This window comes from Acartia tonsa, chromosome 7 (assembly GCF_053477335.1).
Source record: "Acartia tonsa isolate MP-2025a chromosome 7, ASM5347733v1, whole genome shotgun sequence".
Taxonomy (NCBI): domain Eukaryota; kingdom Metazoa; phylum Arthropoda; class Copepoda; order Calanoida; family Acartiidae; genus Acartia; species Acartia tonsa.
This window is the reverse complement of record NC_137266.1, coordinates 14,116,447-14,140,192: the sequence shown is the minus strand read 5'-3', so window position 1 is coordinate 14,140,192 and position 23,746 is coordinate 14,116,447. Positions and strand designations below refer to the sequence as shown.

Genomic DNA, 23,746 nt, shown 5'->3' with positions numbered 1-23,746 from the left:
GGGATGTATTCCCTTCCCAACCTTTAGAATTCAGAAGTACCTAGATGTTAGGGGCACCTAATATAGTAGTTGTAACGACGAGTTATTTTAAAACTATTTAAAATACACAAATATATCCTTCAGTGCAATGTATTCCTCAAATGTTTAGCATTAAAACACCGTTAAATCTACATTATTGGGGGGAAAATACTTGTTTTTTTCAGCACTTATTCCTATTTTGTTGATTGGTTTATTATTGTCATAAGTTTCCCCCTTTAACACATACATCTAATTGCATTAAAATTATTAGGTTTACAAAAATAGCGAATTTAAATATTTTAACAATACGAAAATTAAGCAAAATTCTCAAGTTTATAAATTGTAAGGGGTTTTCTTTCATATGAATATGATATGTAATTTTTAAGATAGTGAAAATTAATTTTGTTTTTGTGGTAGCATATTTACCCTATTTGAGGGGGGGGGGGAATTTACAGGTATTTTAAAAGTGTTTAATGACACTATGGTGCTTTTAAATTATATTTTACCTAGTAGTAACCTAATATTCTCTTTTATAAATCTTAATTTTGATGAAATATGAAAATTTTTAAAGCCATACGGAACGTAAACAATGTTAATGAGATGCTTATCTTATGGTAGGTAAGGTTAAGTTTGGGTTAGGGCTCTAGGAGAGCCCCAAAGGGATAGTGCCCCGTAGGTTTATAACCCATTTATATAAAAAAAAAAGAAAATGTGCTTTTTTCTTCTTCTAAAATTAAAAAGTAAGGGCAGTTATGTTCGACAATATTCAAAATTCAAATTCAAAATTTATTAGCCTAGTACATGTCTTAGGCTATATACCAAATGGCTGTGTTCGAACCACTAAGGTGTATTGCCAATAGATTTAAATACCTGGGCGAAGACACTAGTACAAATCATACATATAAGCAAGATCTGTCAAAGAGAATAGTAAAATTACAGCTTCCGCAAATAGTAACCCATACAATAACATAATAAAATAAAAATTAAGATTCAAACAATATTTGTTTAAGATAATGAATAAACCCACTGAAGATAAGACTTGATGTGGACCTAGTAAGGACTAAAGAACCAGACTTGAACCACCATTTCTCTCCTACAAAAAGAAAAGTAATCTATAAAATAAAATAAAATGATGTCTACTGTCTGTCTGTGTAGCCAACCGCTGAACCGATATGGTTCTCCTTTAGAGAAAATCTTTCTATTGAGTAAAGTTAACCTCCGCCCCACCCCCTCTCCCATTTTTCTTATAAAATGAATTAATAGTGAAGGGTGGACTGATTCCCACCCTCTTCCTCAAGTGCCCCTAGGGGCGTAGCCGCCTGTCAAAACTAAAAAGTAGAACGATGTGTGTTTATCTGTCTGGCCGTATGAAGGTAGTGAAATGATAATTGATAGCCCTTTGGACTGATTAGGCTAAGGTAATACACCTACTAATCAATCAATGGATTTAAGCTATTTTTAATATATAAGACAATCCCCCCGCCCCCTCATGAAAAATAATTCAAAAACTAAGATTAAATCCCGCCCCTAGCCTCATAGCCTCTAGGAGCTATGTATAATTTTTTTTTAAATTTGAATTAAGCAAAAATTCTTACCGTGGCTATGCCATGACGATCCTTGATTTGAGTCATAAACAACTAAGAATAAATAATTATGTTAAAATAGTTCTTTTGGCTGTTTTTTAGATATTATTGTACAAATACCTGTCATTTATTTATTTGAGTTTTGAAGCAAACTTTAAAAATAATTCTTAAAGTCCAACCTTTGAAATATATCTTTGCAGAGTGCACTGTTAGTTTGTAAAAATGCTCAAGCACTTTGTTATGCAAGAAAAAGTAAAACTAGGATAATTTTATCTTAAATTGGCGCAGCAATAACAAGAAAACACTTTTTAAAGAAATTTGAACAGTTATTTTTTTTAGTCAAAATAATTTTGATAGTAACTGTTAATAAATCAATTTATAGGTATTTCATAGAGAGTTTATTTAGGCTTTGACAAAGGCAAGCATCACTGACAGAAGTACAGACATCCTAATTATAGAAAATCCTCGCTTTTTTAAACAAAAAAGTGAAAGAAGAATGAATTAACTCTTACTGTCAAAAGTTGGAGTTCTAATGAAGTGCGAGGCAGAGAACTCAGATTCCCCGTAGTTGTTCCAACATTTCACTTTTACCTACATAGATGGATAGATAGATTGATTGATAGATAGATAGATAGATAGATAGATAGATAGATAGATAGATAGATAGATAGATAGATAGATAGAGATAGATAGATAGATAGATAGATAGATAGATAGATAGATAGATAGATAGATAGATAGATAGTTAGATAGATAGATAGATAGATAGATAGATAGATAGATAGTTAGATAGATAGATAGATAGATAGATAGATAGATAGATAGATAGATAGATAGATAGATAGATAGATAGATAGATAGATAGATAGATAGATAGATAGATAGATAGATAGATAGATAGATAGATAGATAGATAGATAGATAGATAGATAGATAGATAGATAGATAGATAGATAGATAGATAGATAGATAGATAGATAGATAGATAGATAGATAGATATATAGATAGATAGATAGATAAGATAGACAGATAGATAGATAGATGGTTAGATTTAAATCTTTTACCTCATATCTTGTATTAGGATGTAGATTTGTCAATGGAAAGGAATAATGAGTGTCTCTGAAATTAAATATGAACAAGATTAGTTTTAATATAAACTTACGTCTTTTCAAATTAAAAATAGTTACCTGTCATTTTATGTATAAACAATAAACATACAACCCCCAAATTTAAAATTGATTATATTTTTATAATCCTAGCTCTAAAACGGCTTTGAAATAAAGAAGCCCTCCTTCTTCATATTTATTTTGCAATAAAAAAATATTGAATCTATTGCAGTTCACGGTAAAATACTGCTGGTAACGAATGTTGCAAAAATCTATGAATTTTAAAGGCTGCTAGCTGCCAAACTGCTGAACGTATATATCATACCCGCACACCATTTAAAGCGGTATAAGAAGGCCTACCAATAATCTGTAATAGCCAAGATCCATTGATGCACAGGGAAAGCTTCACTGAAGAAAAAACGCGTAAAATATGCCTTTTTCGCGCATTTCACTGCACTGCGAGATTATTATACATTATTGATTTATGGCTATTCCAAATTATTTGTAGGCCTTTTTATGCCGCTTAAAACAGTGTGCGGGCATGATCTATACGTTCAGCCGTTTGGCAGCTAGCAGCCTTTAAAATTCATAGATTTTAGGCAATATTCGTTACCAGCAATATTTTACCGTGAACTGCAGTAGATCCAAAATATTATATAAATGCAATGAACAACGGTTAATACGCTAAACTTGAAACAATAAGTTCCTCCGTAATAAGGGGGATATATGCCACAAAGATTGGCCGAACTATATCAATTGACGTCATGGCGTCAATCGGGATATCTTTTTTAATTTGTTCCATTTTTACCAGAGCTGGATCTTTAAATCATTTTAGTGGTGAGCCAGATCGGGGTGATCCGAATTTCAGCCAATCACAGCGCGTCATTACATAAAATGCTGTGCTCTCATTGGTGGACAGTTGGATCACCCCGATCTGGCTCTTCACTAAAATGATTTAAAGATCCAGCTCAGCTTTCAAACTTAGAGACACGCGAAGTGCAAAAAAATTGCAAGTATTTCACCTGTTAAAAAATTGTGAATTAGAAGGATGTTCAAAGTTGTATTTGTCCCACTGGGCGTCATAGAAATCCTAATATTCATATTATTAATACAATTAAACATAATCACCAGAATTTACATATTTATAAAGTCAAATATTTGTTTGGTTTAATTGAGGAATTTATTTAGAAATTTTTTTTTGTACTGTCATTATCAAAAATTGTTTGATTTTTAGATAGAATATAAAGTCTAAAAGAAATTTTTACCTTTTGTTTTATTATTTGTTAAAAAAAAGATTTAAAATAAAAATTATAAAATCAGGGATCGATAGCCGCGCCTAAGTTGGATGATTTTAACAAATTTTTTAAATGAAGGTTTGCCATATTTGAATCAGGTTTAGACTTCCAGCTGGTTTTCAAAATAGTAAACGGTAAATTTCCCTGAGCCTTACAAGCGGATGACGCGCGGCTGCCGAGTCCTGGATAAAATAACTTACAGCCCGTCTGATAGAAATTTGAGAGTTGGTGACCGGAGCAAAGCTTTTCACTATCCAACTAACATTGTATTGTCTTAAAAATAAACATATTTCAAGAAAACAGAAAACATTAATAAGAAATTGTCTTGTAAAATGGATATAGAATAAACGTGGATATTATTAAAGGGGAAAAGTTGTCGTCAATAATGATTGTTAACATGGAACGCATTTATTGGTCAGCCAAATTTTTTAATATTAGAAAGCCACAATTAACAAGAAAGATTAAATTATTATTCATAGTTCTCTCCCTTCTTTTCTCATTCTAAAACTAAAAAAATACTACCTTGTAGATATTTGGTCCAAAGTTGTAATTATTTCAACGCCATTTGGACGACCTGTAAAAATTTAAAATAATTTAAATTATAAATAAAATAAAGCAATTTTGCTAAATAACATTTATTTTAATTGTTTTTAAAAAGAATACCAACGCGCGCCTGTAAGTAAACGCATAGCTCAAGAAATTGTAATATTGGAAAAACTAACATTAAAAATTATTGATTTCTAGGGGGGAAAAAATATTTTTTAAAATCAAATTAATAGGATAAACCAATCATGTAAAAACAAAAAAAGTTATGTTCTGATACTAATTATAGAGTTTCTAAATTATATATAACGTTTATGTGAATCATCATACAACGTTTGAAATAGATAGGACGTTTCTTACAAGCATAAAGATATATCCGTTACGTACGCACCAAAAAAGTATAAAATTTTGAGTTTCAGATGAAGTAAATAAAAATATAAATGAACCTGATAATAGGAGCGAAGCTTCTCGTTTACCAAGTGTGTTGGAGGCCGAACATACATATTCCCCGAGGTCTGCCTCTCGTACCTTATATAATATCAAGTTAACGGAGCAATTTCATAGACACAATAAAAACTGTCCCGAATTTGTATTAATTTTGAGGAACACGACTCCAGTGACGTCATATTTTTCTTTCCCGAAAAAGGGAAGGGGGGAAGAAAATCTCTTCAAAAGAGATGGGGAAAACCCCCTTTTCTCCCATCTCTTTTTGCTTCCCCCCTTCCCTTTTTTTCTTTCCCCCTTCCCTTTTTCTGGAAAGAAAAATATGACGTAACTGGAGTCGTGTTCCTCAAAATTAATACAAATTCGGGACAGTTTTTATTGTGTCAATTTCATAACTCACTTTGTCGGTCCGTCAGTCAGACTAGGTGGGAAATGAACGATCGATAAACATCTAATGTATTAAATACATATAGTCTGTCTGTGGATTTTAAATGCCAATGAAGTTATGAGACTTTTACAGGAGAAATTTTATTTCCTCGGCTGCCATTACAGATAGGCAGTTAATTTTTTTTTGAAATTCAATAGACCAGTAAGCATCTACTCCATCACTGACTTGGTCCGTCGGTAATACTCTATAAATTTTACCTTATCAATAGTTAAACTAGCATGAGAACGGTTTGTGGAGGTAGAGTAAAGTCCGCCCATTAAAACATCACTGCGATACCAGATTACCTAAAAGTTGAATGTTTAAATAAAAAATAAACAGTATTTTTATTCTTACCCTCTTAAAAAAAATTTCATAACCAGAAAAAAATACATCCAAGGAAAATTAGGTGCGCACTAATCCCACCCCCCCCCTCTCATTTTTACAAAAAAAATTTCAGAAAAAAGAGAAAATTTTTACCCTATGCCTAAACCCTGTAGGGGCCCTAACCCGCGGTGCCTAATCTCAATATCCAGTATAACCTAACCTATTCTGACCTAAGTGACAACAAACAACCCCTCCCCCCCTCTCCTTCTTATTTACAATTTATTAGTTTACTAGTATTTATGATTGTTGAGAAAAATCTCTCTAACCTCTGAACAGATCGGGTTCTCCTTAACAGGGTAGCTTCTCATAGGTCCCGGAAAAGTTTATAACTATTTTGGGAAAACCACCCTCCCCAGAGAAATCGAAAAAAATGAAAATAAAAAAAAGGAAAAACGCCGCCCAGCGGACATTTTTGCAATTAGCTAAAAACATAACAAACACCATCTATCTGCGGAAAAAATATTTTTGGTAAATAGTTGATTTTAAAAAAGATTGAAAAAAAAACAATTTTACGTGTCCCTAGAGGCCTCTAGGGGCGTGGCCGCTAGTAATAGATAAAGACCTGTGGCATAGGTACTCCAGAAACAGTACAGAGGAGCATAGCTGATTCGGAATCTGTCTTTAATACTTCTCTCAAAGTTGCCTGGATTTCGGGTGCATCTGATAAGCAAAACAAGGATAACAAAATCTATAAGCAGCGTAGCGTAGCAGACAAACGGATAAAGTGGGTTGTACAGCAGATGTTCAGCAATCAAAATATTTTTTTTCATCTCAAAACCTGTTAGATAATTATATGTTTAAATGTAAATTATATAATGGAAGCTCTCTGGTATATAAGGGTATATTCAGGCAAAAATCATACACAGCCGAAAGAAAAAGAAATTCATTTTTACCATAGCCTTACGGACTGACGGATATACAAAGTAAATTGAAGAGTAGATTCGCTTCTAATAATAATTGGTTAATGAATGGATTTATTAGATTTTAATAATTTTGTTTATTGCAACAAACACGGAACAATTAATGAGATTTAATTCTGAAAATTTAAAATTTTGCTTTCCTGTATTTTATTTGATGATTATGGTCAATTTTATACAATATGAATTCTTTGCTTTAGCTTTGGCCTTTAAAATAAATGAAAAATTTAATTCAAAGGCACAATGAAAGACATTTATTCTAAAGGTAGCCTAGTAGGAGTAAATAATTGCAGTAGTTTAATAGATTTTTAGTAGAGTAGCTTATACAAAACTAAATAAACTAAAAATACTGAATACTTTCTCACTAAAACAAAAAAAGATAGGTAGTGCAGCATTGCAAGTTAGCGATAGTTTGGATGAAGCAAAAAAAAACAGTCAACAGCTAATTATAAAACAGGTAAAAGTAAGAAAACATGTTAATATAAATAAAAATACAACAATAAAATCTCCAATCCTTGCTAGCTATACTTTTCAATTGTGATTTAGTTACATACGGACATACAAAGGACATACTTTAGTTAGAGAGTAGCTGGGCTACTTATATGAGATAGTTTTATGAATACATTTCTCTATCCGTAGAAAAGATGAAAAGAATACTTACACATTACTTGAACATCTATCATGTCTTGAGACGGTGAACCTAAATATTTTCAAGGATAGATTCAATAGATTCATTAGATAGAAAGATAGATAGGTGATTAGATATATATATAGATAGATTGATTTGTCGTTTTAACGGTTAATTGCGGTAACTCACGGCGGTAAAATTAATTTCAATAATCCAGATTTTAAATTCAAGCAAACTTGCATCTTAATTTATTTTTAATAACTCTAAAGCTTTCTTGGGGGCTAAACCGATATTGTTTTACTTCACAAGTTCTGGAAAGGTTTATAGCTATTTTATGGAGAGAAAAAAGACTCATCCCACTCTGCATTTTTTTTAATTTTTCTTTTTAAATCTAAAACACAAATTGGATGGTTGACTTCATTCTTACCCTTCACCCTCCCCCCCCCCCCACACACACACTAAGTGCCCCTGAAACCTGTAGGTATACTAAAGTAACAGGATGTTTGTTTGTCAGTGTGTCTGTACCGAAGGATCTCGCTAACCGCTAAACCGATCGGGTTCTCCTTAACAGGGTAGATTTTCATGGGTTCTGGGAAGGTTTATAACTATTTTGGGGGAGGGTATAACCACCCTCCCAAGAGAAATGACAAAAAAATCTAAAATTTTTAAAATATACGTGAGACTTCAACGTAACATAAAGAGAATCGTAACATAAAGAAGTAACGTAGAGACTTTAACAAACAAAAACAACTAAAGTGCCACTAGAGGCCTCTAGGGGCGTATCCGCTAGTAGATAAATAAAATAAGAGATAAACTCACCCACTAAATTATCTGCAACACAATAGTACACTCCTGCGTGTTCTCTTTGAGCTGAGGGTATACTAGAAACAAATATTGGCATTCTCCTCTTTTTTTCAATTTTGAAAATTTGAGTACCACCCCCCCCCCCCCCCCTAGTTTTAGGTTAGGTTAGATTATAGGCTAGGGAACCGAGCGCTGCGGCTAGGCAGGCAAGGGGGCCGAGCGCTGCGGCCAGAGTTGTTCGTTGTCGGGGGGGAGGGGGGTGTACTCAAACTTTCAAATTGAAAAAAAAATTTCTAAGAGGATATTACCCAAATATTTATGTTCCTCCATATGGGGGTTGTGTGTTAGTCTTCCCCCTTCTCAGAATATGGTTAACTGTTATTTTTGTACGCAATATTTTAGCTTTAAACACAAAGCGTGCTAAAAAGTCACCTTAGAAAATGTATAAATTATCAAATTTTAAGAAAAGCAAATTATTGCTTCAGCACAAATTACCCCTTCCTCTTCACTTGACTGTCGTGATGAAACACAATTGAATTTTTTAATTGTTAACTTTTTTGCAATTGAAAATACGAACCTTTCGCAAATTTGATTATTCAAAACAAATTAAAATTGTATACCTTAATGTCGATCCATTTGCAATTGCGTTAGCTGGTAGTGGTCCATTCTAAAAATAAAACTATGATCTACAAATAATTCAAAGTCAAATAATGTTTGTTTGTCCAATTTTTTTGAAATAAGGTTGATCCTGGGTAGAAATTAGACAGATAGACAGAATGCAGTGAGAGGAACAGACATTTGTATAGAAGCTTTGTATTTAAACACTTTAAAACCAAACAATAGAGAAATATAGAGATATAGAAAAAAAAAGATAAAAAAGGTGTTAAAAAAAGAGTTTTGTAACAAATATTAGCAAGAGAAAAAAAGCAAGAATGTAAAGAAAAAGCAATAAAAAGATAAAAAGAAACAAACAAAGCAAAAGTTTGTCCATCAAAAAAAAAGCAAATTGTTGAAGAATAATAGTTGAGTTTAGTTTCCATATTATTCTTATACATGTATAAAAGGATACTTTTTACTTTTTAGTAGTGAAGCGAAATGCTGAAATGTCCGTATGTCTGTCCATCTATAAGCTAGACTACACTAAAAAGAACAGGCTACTTCAGAAGATTATATATTCCTCTTATTCAAAATTTCTCGATTCTAATCGTTTGAGAGTTTATGTACAAATCTAAAAAGAATATTTAGTGATAAAATCTGCTAGACTATCATTCTTTTCTATCTAAATGTTTTTTAACTTGCTAATACTGCGCAACTTCTGGACATAGTTGTCCTTGTTGCCTACACAGAGATATATTCAAACTACTTTATATACAAATTATTAGATTAGTGCTACAAAGAATTTTATTAGATTTTTAGATGGTCATTTCTTTTAAGAGATTTGAGCTTTATTTTTAAAAATAGTTTGGAACATGTCCTGAACCTTCATGAAGTTTCCCTAAAAATATAAAACAAGAACTAAAACACCCATTAGTCAATTTATGTGATTTTACCTCTTTTCTTAAAACATGTCATCTTGAATAAATTTTGTACATTTTGTAAACCCCCTTTTAAACATTGTCTAAATGTTTATGGTAATATTCATCAAATAATTTTTATGTTTTGCCTTCAAAAAGAAAATCACATTTTTATGCAGCGAAAAAGTTAAATCATTACATTTTCTGTATTCAAAACTAAAGTTTTTTTACAACATAATCATGACATGGTAAATTACCCTTTTTCTTACCTTTCACTAGCCAAAATATAAAGAATGTCCGAAAATTTGTAACAACTACTCAACGTATATAATTGATTTTGCTTTTTACAGGAGCTTCATATAGATCCTGGTCAGGAATATATTAAATATGTGAGCGCATTATATGTATAGCATGATATGACTTTGAAAGAGCTTATTTGACACACGTTGTTTTAGAAATGATAGCCAACATTATGTGTCCCATCACGATTTCTTGCTGGGTAAGTTTTTTTTCCAACCCTGTATTTTTTAAAATCAAATTGAGATATAGCCACGAATAAAAAGCCTCCCTGATTAATTGGTATATCAGTTCGCGGGCCTTTCAGTGCCAACAGACTTACAGACAGACACAGATATATCCTAACTTTATATACAAATTAGATTTTAAAAATATTGTTTAGATATATAAAGCTTGACCTAATGTTAAAATCTGTGGTAAATACAAAAACCTCTAGTTCTAGCATTAAACACATTAGGTTAATGATTTTAAAAATTGTAACATGTTTGAAAGAAAAAAAACTTTTAAATTGCAACATTCCATTATCCATAATCAATGCAAAAAAGGAATTACATGTATGATTTCAAGTTTCAGTAGGGAAAAATTAGATTGAATACGTTTCCTTGTTAAAGATAAATTATATTTTTTTATTTTTCTACAAAGTAAAAGAATGAGACAAAAATATGAAATGAAAGGAAATATTTTCCCTAAAAGCTGATCCTTTTAATTCCTGATCTGACCATTTTGTTTACCTGGAATTTCCAGTAAATTTCTGGTGGAGGAACACCCTGAGCTGTACACATCAGTGTTTCAAATTGACCCTCATCCACCTTCAAACATAAAAATGTTAAAGCGAAGCTTGTCTATCATTTAGATAGGTCGGTGCGTTCATAATGTATAGCTTTTATCGTTAAGTATGAATATTAAATGCGTTGCTGCCTAACATTACCAATATTTGTTTGTCTGTCTGACTTGTTGAGCTTCGCTTTCATGGAGATTGTCATCCTTCAAAATTTTAAAAATGGAATTGTGAAGTCAAATATATGTTAAACGTTTTGCTGAAGTCTAGGTGTATTTAATTATGAAATTAAATTACGATTATGAAAATAAAATGACGTGTTGTTTAAAACTTTTACCTCTACTTTTGGATTTACAGCATTTATTGTAGGTGGTACCAATACTTCTACCTAAGATATATAAACATGATTTGATAGATTTATTGTAGAAATTCTATACTTATGTTTCACTGTCTTACTAACGGTATAACATTGTTAAGATGAGATAATATTTAATTTATGTGGCCAAATTTTCATGAATTTATTCATACTGTACAACATCTTACTGTTTTTTTCAGCTGAAGAGTTGGATGGAAGAATAGACCTAAGAGACACACTCTTTAAATCAGCCAATGTAGGATAACAGTAAAAGAACAGTCTGACCATCTTATTGGTTGTAATGTGTACAGACTTAGTAATGGAATAATATATTGTATAAAACAAAACAAAAATCAAGGTGTTTGTCTGCTAAAAAGTTAATAACTTGAATGTTATGAAACTCTGAATTCTTTAAATTGTTAACATTTTCAACTCTTTTTTGCACTGTTTATTAAATGTTGCAATAACAATTAGTTTTTATAAACTTTTAAAAATACAGTTTGCAATGTTTTACTCATAAAAAGAATAAATAAGTTAAAAAGCTTAAACATTTTTTTGTACGAAGCATCTTTGTATTGTATTGTTTAAAAAAAAAAGTTGACAAATGTTCTTACGTATGGACGAACATTACCTGATTGACGTCATTCCTCTCTAATATGACGTCAATCGGGTAAGTTCGGCCAAACGTTTGGAATTCCGTCCACTTTTTTGGAGACAATAAAAGATGCTTCGTACACTAGACACAAGTTGCATAATTTTGTACGTATATTATTGAACAAAAATAATAAAGCACTTGACAAAAGTAAAAGTAAAACAAATAAAAACTAAGGGAGAAAGAAAAACAAGGGTGATTATGTTCATTAGTTGTTATTAGTCATAGCAGCTATTGTATTTTCATCAATTTAAAGCCATTTAAATCTTTTAAATTTATAAAAAAAACATCAATTAATAAGGATGATAAAGTCACTTCAGACAATAAACATTAACTTGCTGACAGATAGTAAGTTAGGACTACCAGACAAAGGTATTGAAATTAAAGGGTCAGTTGTCTGTTTGGTGTTAATTGGCCTAAACTTACAGCTGTTATGTTCAGCAATCCAGGGAGGAGACAATGGATCGAATATTCAATTTTTTCGAGTCTCAGACTTTAAGTACTGGCTTAAAGGGAATGTACAAGAATTTAGCAGTTTCTGGCTGACTTTGGGTACTTGCGCAACCAATGCCGCAACTCGTGTGTTAGTTTTGAATATCTAGCAGAAAAGTATCAATAAACTTAATTTGTTATGATGTGGCTGGTTTTAACAATTTTTTTCTCTCCAGAAAATATCATTTCATAAATAAAAACTTTATTGTGATATTTGTTTAATAACTATTCTAAGAACCCAATTAAATTTTGGGTTATTGGGCAATGGGTTGAATGGGTTCCTGGGAGATTTTTATAGTTATTAATTACAGAATGATTATGTCAGTCTGATGTGCTTGTAATCTAATTTTCAAATGAATGCTTTTTTCTTGGAACTAACTCTTTTCTTATTTTATAGTTTTCTGCCTCTCCCTTTACAATTTCCTGCATATTTTCCAGATAAATCTGGATTTCATAGTCTTTCAGTGATAACTCTTAAATTGAATTAATTGCCCATTGTCCCCTCCCTTACTCCCTGTCAGCAATCTCACTAACACAATTCAATTTACAAAGCAAGCCAGTAAGGGAACTTGATATCATACAACTTTAAAGATACTTCTGAGAAAAAGTTTTATGTGGACTTTTGTTTTTACCTGGTACGGGTGTTTGGTAATCTCCTGATTCCATTCAACTTGACAAATATACTGTCCTAAATACATAGACAATCATTTGTATAGGTTTTAGATACATTGTTTAACAAGGATATTTATATATACTAGAAGCGAATGATAAATGTACAAAATAGTTTAGTATCTAAGATATGGATTACGTCACACAATTCTGTCTTTGTTACCCGTAAAAAAAGCACAATTTTAGGCCCTAATTCGATAGATACTAGATACTATTTCGAAAAGTCCGTCAAGAGATTATGACGTCATACGATAAAATAACCAATGAGAGGCCAGCATAAAATTTACCATTAGTCAATTACAGTGTATACTGGCCTCTCATTGGCTATTCTATCGTATGACGTCATAATCTGTTGAGGGACTTTAATCATCTTCCTATTTCGAATACGTAAACTTTAAACAAAAAAAATAAAAGTTTTCCTTTATAAAAAATAAAGCCAGTTAAAAGTCATATTTTTTACCTGAATAGGCAAGATCCACATTTTCAACAGCAAGACTGTACGAGTCAATTTTTTCATTGTTTCCAATTAATTTTGTCTCATTGTGCCAGTGCAGGTTTGGATCTTTTCTTACTCTAAACATGCAAGATTATGACTCAGCCTTTATATTAAAATAACAGAGCTGGACCTTTAAATCATTTTAGTGGTGAGCCAGATCGGGGTGAGCCGAATTTCAGCTAATCACAGCGCGGCATTTCATAAAATACTGTGCTCTCATTGGTGGAAAGTTGGCTCACCCCGATCTGGCTCACCACTAAAATGATTTAAAGATCCAGCCCAGAATCAAATAATTCAGGGAGGGATTGAAAATTGGAAGACGAAGAATTCTGACGTAATGAAAATGAGGGATGAAAAGAGGAGGAGTGGGAAAAAAAACAAAAAAAGATATGGATAATCCCTCATTTTTAATACGCCACATACTGATTTTTTGAGGGACTTTCTTCTTCTTCAAAAATAGGGCTGTTTATTACACTGGTCGCCAAAGTCTTATAATAATGTTTTCTTAATCGTTGGCTTAACAACCTTGGGACTTTTATTTTAATTGATTGGTTCATTTAGTTGTGTGTCCAAAAGTTTGTTGTGTATCATCATTAGGGATGTACATCAATTTTCAGACAATTGACGGTAAAATTAGTGTAAAACCTCATTTATGATTAACAAAACAAATTCCAATTTAAATTAAGATTACTGGTGAAATCTGGATGTATAAAAACTGTTGGTTTGTACAACCTAATTAAAGTCTTTCAGCCAATACTTGAAAGACCAGTAAAAGATACAATCTTATGTCCCCTTCCATCCCTATAAAAAAAACACTTACATGATATGTCCCACAGATAGAATATTGCCAGAGTGCTTCCATATTACAGTTCCGCCATCTTAAATAAATTTAACGAGGTTTTTTACGGCGGCTTCCCTAAAAAGTGTCAAGGGGAGCATATAACCACCATCCCCCACTCTTATTTTTAAATGATTCGTGCTTTAAAGATAAAAATCCTTCCCCTTATTTTCATTTTTTCAATATAGGGGGAGGGGTGGTTCTGTGCTTGAATAGGGTCTTTGAGGAAAAGGATTAGGTAAAAAAAGTGTTCTATCATTAGCATAGCTAATCAAAAAATACTCATGTCTGCCTGTCTCTCTAAAATACACTAGTTAGTTTTAGCCGGATAAAACTGAAATGTAATCTTGAATTTTTGGATAATATCTACTAAAGAAAAAATCCTTTTTTGTTTTAATAAAATTTTTACTATTCTTTGCAAATAAAATTTAGATAAAGCTTAAATATATAAAATATTCTTTTTAAATAACTTACTTTTATTTCTTATATTGCAGAACAGTATTAGTTGATCCCCACGAACCAGGGTGAAGTTTGAGGGTGTGTGTAAAATTTCTGGTTTCACTGTTTTAATTTTTCCATGTCATAATATTATTTTTGATTAAATTTAAAAAGAGGATAACTAATCATTATATGAAAGTACCAGAATGTCCGTCTAAAACTCTGTCTGTATGTTAGCAAATTTTTTATATTATCTTTTACAACTTAATAAAACTAAAATTCAGATGGTGGATCTTACTCCCAACCCCCAATTCTCTAGAAGGGCCTTTAGAAATGCAGTCGCTTGTGACTAATAAATTTAAAAATAAAAATTTTAATGAGCATTGAATTTAAAAGTTGAGACATAAACATTTAATTTCATAAATTTAACAAAGAAGGAGGTTATACGTCTAATATTTTATTATTGTGACTTCTAAAAACAGGCATATTGCAGTACAATAGCATGCTTTAATACGCTTGAAAATTTATGTAATTTTTAAATGTAATGATTTTGTATTTCAAACTAAGATTCATACTAATACAAATTTTGGTAATAAAAGGGACAAAATTTACACATTTTTTATATATATACGAATCGCTTTACCGCTAGTCTCTAGGGGCTAGGCCACATTAGGGGGGTGTACCATGTAATGCACCTACTAATCTTAACTCTTTACTTTGATGGAAATTTAGATATGGAAAAGTCAAAAAGGGTGACGAATCCCCCAAACCACCTTAACAATAATGGACATAATTGTTTGTCTTCGTATTTTTCCTTTAATTTTGCTCGAGATTATACCATTGTGTTATAACTCTCTAAGAGATGTGGAACCTTTGGTAGAATTCTCTGATTAAATACTGAATCATTTACCCCCATCCTTTTTTCCCCTTATAAACCTTTTTTTCTGTGCTTAGAAAGGACCTTTACACTACGGTTCTCAACCCTATTGTACCTTTCATTAATTTACATGAAAACATCTCAAAAAATAAACTAAATAACTAATGGTGTGGGGGATTTGTATTCCACTAGATATTGGAAGGATGTTGCCAAAATATTTATGTCAAAATTACATGAAATATCCTTTTATTGCAAACATTTTCTAACAAATTTGATTTTTAAAAATTAGATTCAATATTGTGGCTGACAGAAATAGAGTGAGAGGGAGAAATAGAGAGAGAGGGAGAGTGAGAGAGAGAGAGTGATGTGCCTACTTTCTTGAAAATGGATAAGAATATATTCAAACTAAGATAACGTTTTCCAGTAAAGTTTAGATGTGTTGCGTTGACATATAATTTAAGGAATATTAATTCAACTCAGACTAAAATGTTTACATAATTCGTTGTAGAAAAGTGTTATACTAAAATCTCTACTAGGAGTGCACCCTTTTTTTAAAAAGCGAAGCTTTTCTATAATTAGGGTCCGTCCGTTAATCTTAATCATTACAAGAAAGTCCGTACGTCCATTTTAAACATGTTGATTTTTTTACTTTTTAAACAACAAATTTTTATGTCTTCTAATCTTCCGATTGATCCGATTTTTGGTATGTTGATTCCTGGGATAACAAAGTATAATGTTATAAGCGAAGCAACTTTATAATTAAGTCCTAAAAATTTAAGTATATCCATAAACATTATTCTGTATCAAGCAGTTTTTCAAGAAATTTACTTACAATTTTGCTTCGACTCTTATACATTTATATTCTATTTATTCAGTTCTGACACTATATAAGTGTTAATGTCCCTTTGTGCTACCTTTTCAGTGCTTCGCTTTTATGGATGTTGTTTTCGAAATGATTTCGTGTAATTGTGTTTCACTTTAGGTTTTAGGTTAGGTTATAAAAAATGTCCCTAACATGGTTTAGGCATATGGAAAACTACCCTACCCCCTTATTTCATTTTTTTTTAATTTAAAGGGAAGTTTTGTTGCTCGTTATAAACTTTGAGGGAAAGCACCGACAGTCTTGGAGAAAAACAAAGCTGCCAAGCTTTGAATGTATACATTTTTATTTATATATTTTTTTATTTATTGTTAGTTGCTAAATTTAGAAGAAAAAAATATTCTAAATATATTTTCATTCATAGAGAAATAATCTCTTGTAAATATTCTCATTGACACATATTATAAAAGTTTGTGTGCCCTTAGTTACATAAGAAATGAAGAAAAGTTTTTAAGTCATAATACATTACACATACATATATACACAGGGATAGACACAATTTTTTCTCAAAAATGATATTTGAAAAACAAAACAGGCGAATAAAAAATTCAACTTCCACAAGTAAAATATGAGGACCCTTATTTTGCTGCCAGGATTTTTTTTTTCAGCCACAAAAGATAAACTGATTTTTAAAAATTAATTCATTCCAACTTTATACCTAAAATAAGCAAATAATTTTGCATCTAGCTGGTAAAATTTAATATAGAAATTTCGGGTATAGTCCCTTTCGTGGCATCGCTCCTTAAGGGGCGTTTCTTCGTATTTTCACAGTAGCTTTTCTCTTAATTCTAGGCTCTGCGGGGGGGCTCAAACTCTGAGGGGCCAAAAGAATTACCCTGTAAGACAATCACCTAAACCAATAAAACCTAACCTAACCTAAAAAAAACCTATCAAAAGCCATTTTGAAAATACGATGAATCGCCCCTTAAGAGGCGTTGCCACGAAAGGGACTATACCAGAAATTTCTTGTGTGAGATTTAGAAAAAAGAATTCCTTAAAAAGTCATTTTAAAATGTCTACAACTTTTTTGTCATTAAATCTGGAGGCTTCAGATTTAGGGTATCGGGTTTAATAGTGCCAGTCTTCTAGCAGTTAAAGCGGTGTATTTCCCATACAGGCTTCCTTTAAGGAATAATTATATCTTTCCATACATTCATATATATTGGAAAGAACATACTTTTGTTGAAAAGTGAAGTAGTTAAAAAAAAGAATGAAGAAGAAAGGGCAAAAGCCAAAATGTTCATAGAAAACCAATAATAAGGGCAAAACTAAAGTATCTTTCAATTATATTTTTTAATCTACAGACAAGGATGAAAACTTAAAAAGTAGAAAAATATAAAAATACAACCAATTGCAGCTTAGGTTCACTCGTAATATTTAAGCCATTAAAATATTTTTAAATTTTGGTCGTATTTTCACGATAGCTTTTCTCCTATTTCTAGCCCCTGCAGGGCCAATTTCCTAACCTATCCTGAAATAACCGATCAAAAGCTATTGCAAAAATACGACAAAGATCTCAACTTCGTTTACTTTCCATGATCCTTTTTAATTTCTGTGAAAACATCATGGATTAATGTCTAAATATAAGTTGTATAAAAAAAACATCTCCAAAAGTACAGATAAATTGCTTTTGATAAACTTTTAAAATCCATATAATCAGAGTTTTTTAAAACAGCTAAAATGATAATTTGGTTGATTCATACGAGCACCAAATGCCAGAGTTTTCGACAAATCTCCATTTAAAATTCTACCAGTGAATTCACTTAAACTTTTTCATAAAGATAAAGAGGAACAAAACAGGGATCTTAAGGGATAAGCCAATGGAGGAAAAATAATCAGCAATGATAATAACTACAAAATTATACCTTTAGAAGATTAAAGTACATGGTTGAGAAGTCTAAGCACTACATGTTTGAAACCAAAAAAATCACTAAAGTACCCAAAGTTTTTGAGCAACCGAATAAAATAACGTATGTAGAAACTTTGGGTACCAGTGTAATTTACAGAACAATGTCTCCCCACCCTCCCTGGGAACTCAAAGTTTTTCATGGGTTATGGAAGGGGAGGGGGGGAGTCAAAAAGAGTGTGAAATAGAAAATATGGGGTAAGAATAGATGAAATATTCAGGGATAAAGTCATTTTAATATTTACAACATTTATTTTAGAAAAGAAATAACATATTTTTGATGACTATTTTTATCAGAGCTGGATCTTTAAATCATTTTAGTGGTGAGCCTGATCGGGATGCGCTAAGGGTGATCCGGAGGTGGGCCACAACCACTGCTAAAAAACATTGATCTTTAAAATTTTTGGCGCGGTGTTGCTCCAAAATACTTTTTTTTGACTCACCCCCAGAAAATACAAAATCTCCAATTAATTAATAAACAGAAAAATAATATTGCTGTCATAAATCCCAAAAATAACACATCTTAAATATATATATAGCTTTAATGTTTAAATTTCCTTAAATTGTCACCTATATGTTTTGCAGGCAACATATCCATGCATATGCACCGGTACAACTTTATAACTTTAGCCATATCAGTAATTTATATAAAACAATATATAATTTATTTTTAAAAAAGTTATAAAAATGTTTTTACAATAGTTTTGCAATAAAATATTAAAATTAATTGAAAAAAATATTAATTTATTAAATAGGGCTCACCCCGATCCGGCTCGGTGGCTATACCAAACGAGTATAGCCAGTGCGCCAGAGGTGATCAACATGATCGACAATGCCATTTTGATTTAAAGATCGAGATAAGGTGCGCCAATATAGATCATTAAATGTTTCAGTTCCTTGGGGATAACAAAACTGATTAAAGTTTTATAATTTTTCATTTAAATATCCTTGGCGAGATGTCTATGATATGATACAATAAATAACTTTTGAATTGTTTCTTTTATCCATGATTTGAATATTATTTTTGTAACAAAAGAGAGTGTAAGAGAGAGAGAGAGAAAAGGGAATCCCATTCATAGTGTCCTATCACTTCCGAATTGATATTCATGCAATATATTATGCAAAAAGGCAGGAAATTATGTCTAGGATAAAAGTTAAGCAAAGGAGAATTTACGCTGTATTAATAATTTGCGATTTGGTTTCCCTCAAAGTGCTTAGTCGAGCACAGCAAACACTCCTAATTTTTATTTAAAATAAATTGAAAATAAGGTGGAGTTGATCATTCGCGTGTTTGGTTATATTGGATTTGAGGTAGCCCCACAGGGTTTAGGCACATGAGAAAAAATAACTATTTGATAAAAATATGTATTTTACAAAGTGATGGCACACCCTTATTCACAAGTGATTCAGCTACATTACATTTAATCGCATAACTTCTAAATATTTTTTCAAGGTTGGGATTTTTTAATTTTTGGATTTTGAGCTCTTTCACAACATAGCCACTCTATCCCTTAAAATAAAGTAGTAGAATTTTTATTTCCGTTAAGATCTCGCTAACCCAATTTTATGAATTTTACTAAAATAAAAAGAAGGGTTTCGGCTATTTTATAAGCTTTTCTTAAGAGTTTAAAAGAGGTTGGGATTTTTTAAAATTTCAATTATTAAAAGTATTTCTTTAATATTTTAAGCCATAAAATGATATTGTTTGTTAATTCTTGCTTAGTTTTACTTCCAAACCCTTTTTTCTAATTTTATAGGTTTTTTGAAAAAATTTTATACCTTTCGGATAACTATAATGCCGAAACCTTATCAATTTACTAAATGAACAAAATTATGAAATGACATTTCATAAAGTCAGGAAAATCCATTAAAAAATGTAATCTTAATCCCAAACATACATGAAAATAGATATTAATCGTAAAATTTAGAATCAAGTTTTCCACTTGTGTAAAATTTTGTCGGCCAATAATTGGCAACAAACCATTAGAAATTGCGCAAAAAAAGCTAGAAAGATGGAAAGAATATAAAAATAAGTATTTTTTTATATAAATTAGCAAAGCACCAAAAAGTCTGGATGGACCAATGGACAAAGTCAATTTTAGAGCTGATATTTAGTGTCAAAATATATTTGTTGTTTTTTTGTAGCACTAGCGGCCTCTAGTGGCACTTTAAATGTGTTTTTTTTATATTTAAAATATGTCTATGTTGCGTTTGACGTTTATGTTCGCGTTGAACTCTCTTTCTCAAGAAACGTAAAAAAAATTTCGATTTTTTATGATTTCTCTTGGGAGGGTGGTGGTACCCTCCCCATAAATAGTTAAACCTTCCCGGGACCTATGAGAATATACCCTGTTAAGAAGAACCAGATCGGTTCAGCGGTTAGCGAGATCCTTCGGTACATACACACAGACAAACACCCTGTTACTTTAGTATAAGGATTAGAAACAGACCATGTATGTTATATTCTGGATGCTCATCTAAACAAAGAAAATTCAGACGTCTATCTTGAACAGCAGCCAAGAAATCAATGTTTACCGCATTCAATTTCTTACAGACGAGCGGACGGTCTGTTGGACATTGCGAATTATAGAGTAGCTTTGCTACTAATAATTATGAAAATGTATCAATACCACCTATGTCCAGAAACTCTGGTGGTTTTTGTTCGGAAAATAGATATAAAATACGTGGACATTGCATTGAGAGAGATTCTCGCATACCCTGATAAAATATTTCTCCAAGCTGGCTAATATAAGGATAACCACCACCCCCTTATTATTTTTCCCCATCCTCTACCCTGACCATGGAGGAACGTATTGACCAATATCTGAGGATTATATTAGCAACCTTTATTGAAGACAAAAATTCCCCTGTCATCTACGTATTCTATATCCATTGTTTAGAATAACCTACTAGCTAAACCATACAAAAACCATTTCAACAAGGGCAAATATTACAATAAGAAGTACAGATAATATTACCTTAAAAATCAGCATAACAGCATCATAATATAATTGCAAAAAACTACTAAACTATTACTTTAAAAGGTTCAATATTTGTTTCAAGAATATCTAAATTTTTAGTAAATATATAGGTTCACGCTTAAACCTTGAGCACTTCTAAAAGATTTTCTGTTTTAATGGATATATGATATACGTGGATTTATCCAGTAGGAGGAGACGTTTGGGGTAAATGGGGTGGAAATGTGGTATCGCTATGTTAGCCAGATGCAGAGTACATAAAAATCTGGTGAAACATCCTTGTAATAATATATCAACTATTGTTTTACAGATATAATTTCTTAATGTCGCGCTCCTTTTAAACAAAATTTTCCTTTTTTGTATGCTTCGCTCTTATGGATATCACAATCCTCTTTTTTTAAACAATTTCCTAAAATGTGAGGCTTTTGTGAGAGAAAAAATTTCGGGTAATAATGGCACTCAATATGTTCACAGGTATTGTTGTCGTGCTGCATCAATATCATTAATGTTACAGGTTTATGACATTATGACTGCTGTTTATCACATTTTCCTGAATAGGTGAGAGTGCCGTAGGACCCGCCAACCAACAGTAAATCACTGAAAAGTAATAATTTCAATATCTAAATATATATTTTATTTGAAACCTATTATGATTTTCAAAATATTGAGTTTTTAATCATATATTGTTATTTTTCCTTGGAAACAAGGAAAAAAACGTCTAATCGAAGCGAAGCTGTTTGAAATTATATAAAAGAAAAAAAGAAAGGGATTAGAGGGGGAAGATAAGAAAAGGAAAAGTGAAGGTAAGAGACCGACTGACAGACAGACGGACACGAATATTTATTTAGAAGCTTCGCTGATTAAAACAGTAAATTACTAAAAACACCGCAAATTTCTAAAAGCCATATTTTTTTGTTATTATAATTTAATTTTATATAAGAATATATTTTTTGTTAATCAGCATAAAACTTTAATTTATTTCATATAAGTATCACTTTGGTCTAAACTTATCAGTTGTGTAAATACATATGAAATTTTACTGATTATTTTGCTTTAAAAAAAAATAAAAGCTGCAACTTTTAGCCCAATTTAGACCACAGTGTGATACAAAGTTGAAGAAAGAAGCAAATTTATCCATATTTAGAACACAGTGTGATTTTTTTTTAAAATAAAAGGTGCATTTTTTTCTAATTTAGACCATTTGTTTTACAAAGTTGAAGAAAGGTGCAAACCTAACCTTCATCCCAATTTAGACCATAGTGTGTTTTAAAAAAATAAAAGGTGCAAATTTTATACCAACTTAGACCACAGTGTGTTACAAAGTTGATAGAAGGTGCACCTTTTATTCCAATTTAGACTACAGTGTGTTTTTAAAAAAAATATAAGGTGAAATTTTATCTCAATTTAGACGACAGTGTGGTTGAAGAAAGGTGCAAACCTAACCTTTATCCCAATTTAGACCAAAGTGTGTTTTTAGAAAAATAAAAGGCACAACATTTATACCAATTTAGACCACTGTGTGATACAAAGTTGAAGAAAGGTGTAAACCTAACCGTTATCCCAATTTAGACCACAGTGTATTTTTAAAAAATAAAAGGTTCAACTTTTAGCCCTATTTAGGCCAAAGTGTCTTTTTTTTAAAAATAAATGGTGCAACTTTTATACCAATTTAGACCACTGTGTGATACAAAGTTGAAGAAAGGTGCAAACCTGATAAGAAAAGTGGCAACTTTTAACATTTCCATCCAAATTTTCATCTTGTTAGAATCACGAGATACACGCACCATGTCATGCAACACCTGCCCACGGACAAGGGATATATTATTTGTAATATATTATACTTTCTGGCTAACCAATCAACTGATATAGTTCTCTTTTACAGTGAAGCTTCTTATTTTGGAACCATTAAGTCGGAATAAATTTTAGAACTGAAAAGAAAAAGGGAAGATACATGTAATTAGTAAGTATTGAAAATTTAAAAATTATGAAACAACAGAATTTCTTTGAATTTATTTCATATCCCTTGTTTAACCTGAATATGTTTATAAGAGAGAGAAACTTATAATTATAACATTTATAATAACTATTATATTTCCAATATCTGAAAGAAAATAAATGATTCTATCTATTGCTTATATTCTTTTTTTCTATTTTTTTTTGTCTTACTTATATGGCCTGTATGAAAACAATGTGTGAATACACATTACTGCATACTTCCTACTTTTTAGGAAACTGCCATTTGGGAAGAAAACTTTTTTTCTAAATTACCCAAATCAATAAAAATTTGACTGTATATATAAATGTATATAATACTCATTTAATTCATTTATTATTGTTTTTTTTTTCTATGTATGTACTGGTCACCCAAGAATGATCAATCTAATCTAATCTAATTTATTTAATCATATCCCTTGTTATCCCTGATT

At 31.2% G+C, this 23,746-nt stretch overlaps 1 protein-coding gene across 1 annotated transcript; it reads right to left on the bottom strand.

Moving 5' to 3' along the window:
- Positions 1 to 946: 946 nt before the first annotated feature.
- Positions 947 to 23,423, bottom strand: LOC145324139 (limbic system-associated membrane protein-like). The gene is made up of 22 exons (XM_080166764.1): positions 23,353 to 23,423; positions 23,031 to 23,119; positions 21,874 to 21,917; positions 14,716 to 14,805; positions 14,224 to 14,281; positions 13,368 to 13,480; positions 12,871 to 12,926; positions 11,077 to 11,127; positions 10,693 to 10,770; positions 8,771 to 8,817; positions 8,166 to 8,227; positions 7,380 to 7,418; positions 6,364 to 6,461; positions 5,636 to 5,722; positions 4,993 to 5,074; positions 4,526 to 4,577; positions 4,204 to 4,276; positions 3,731 to 3,798; positions 2,667 to 2,721; positions 2,114 to 2,192; positions 1,614 to 1,655; positions 947 to 1,111 (listed from the first exon to the last, which is right to left on the bottom strand). Exons 2-22 carry the CDS (start codon positions 23,105 to 23,107, stop codon positions 1,002 to 1,004), a joined length of 1,461 nt encoding a protein of 486 aa, XP_080022890.1. The 5' UTR covers positions 23,108 to 23,119; positions 23,353 to 23,423; the 3' UTR covers positions 947 to 1,001.
- Positions 23,424 to 23,746: the final 323 nt, after the last annotated feature.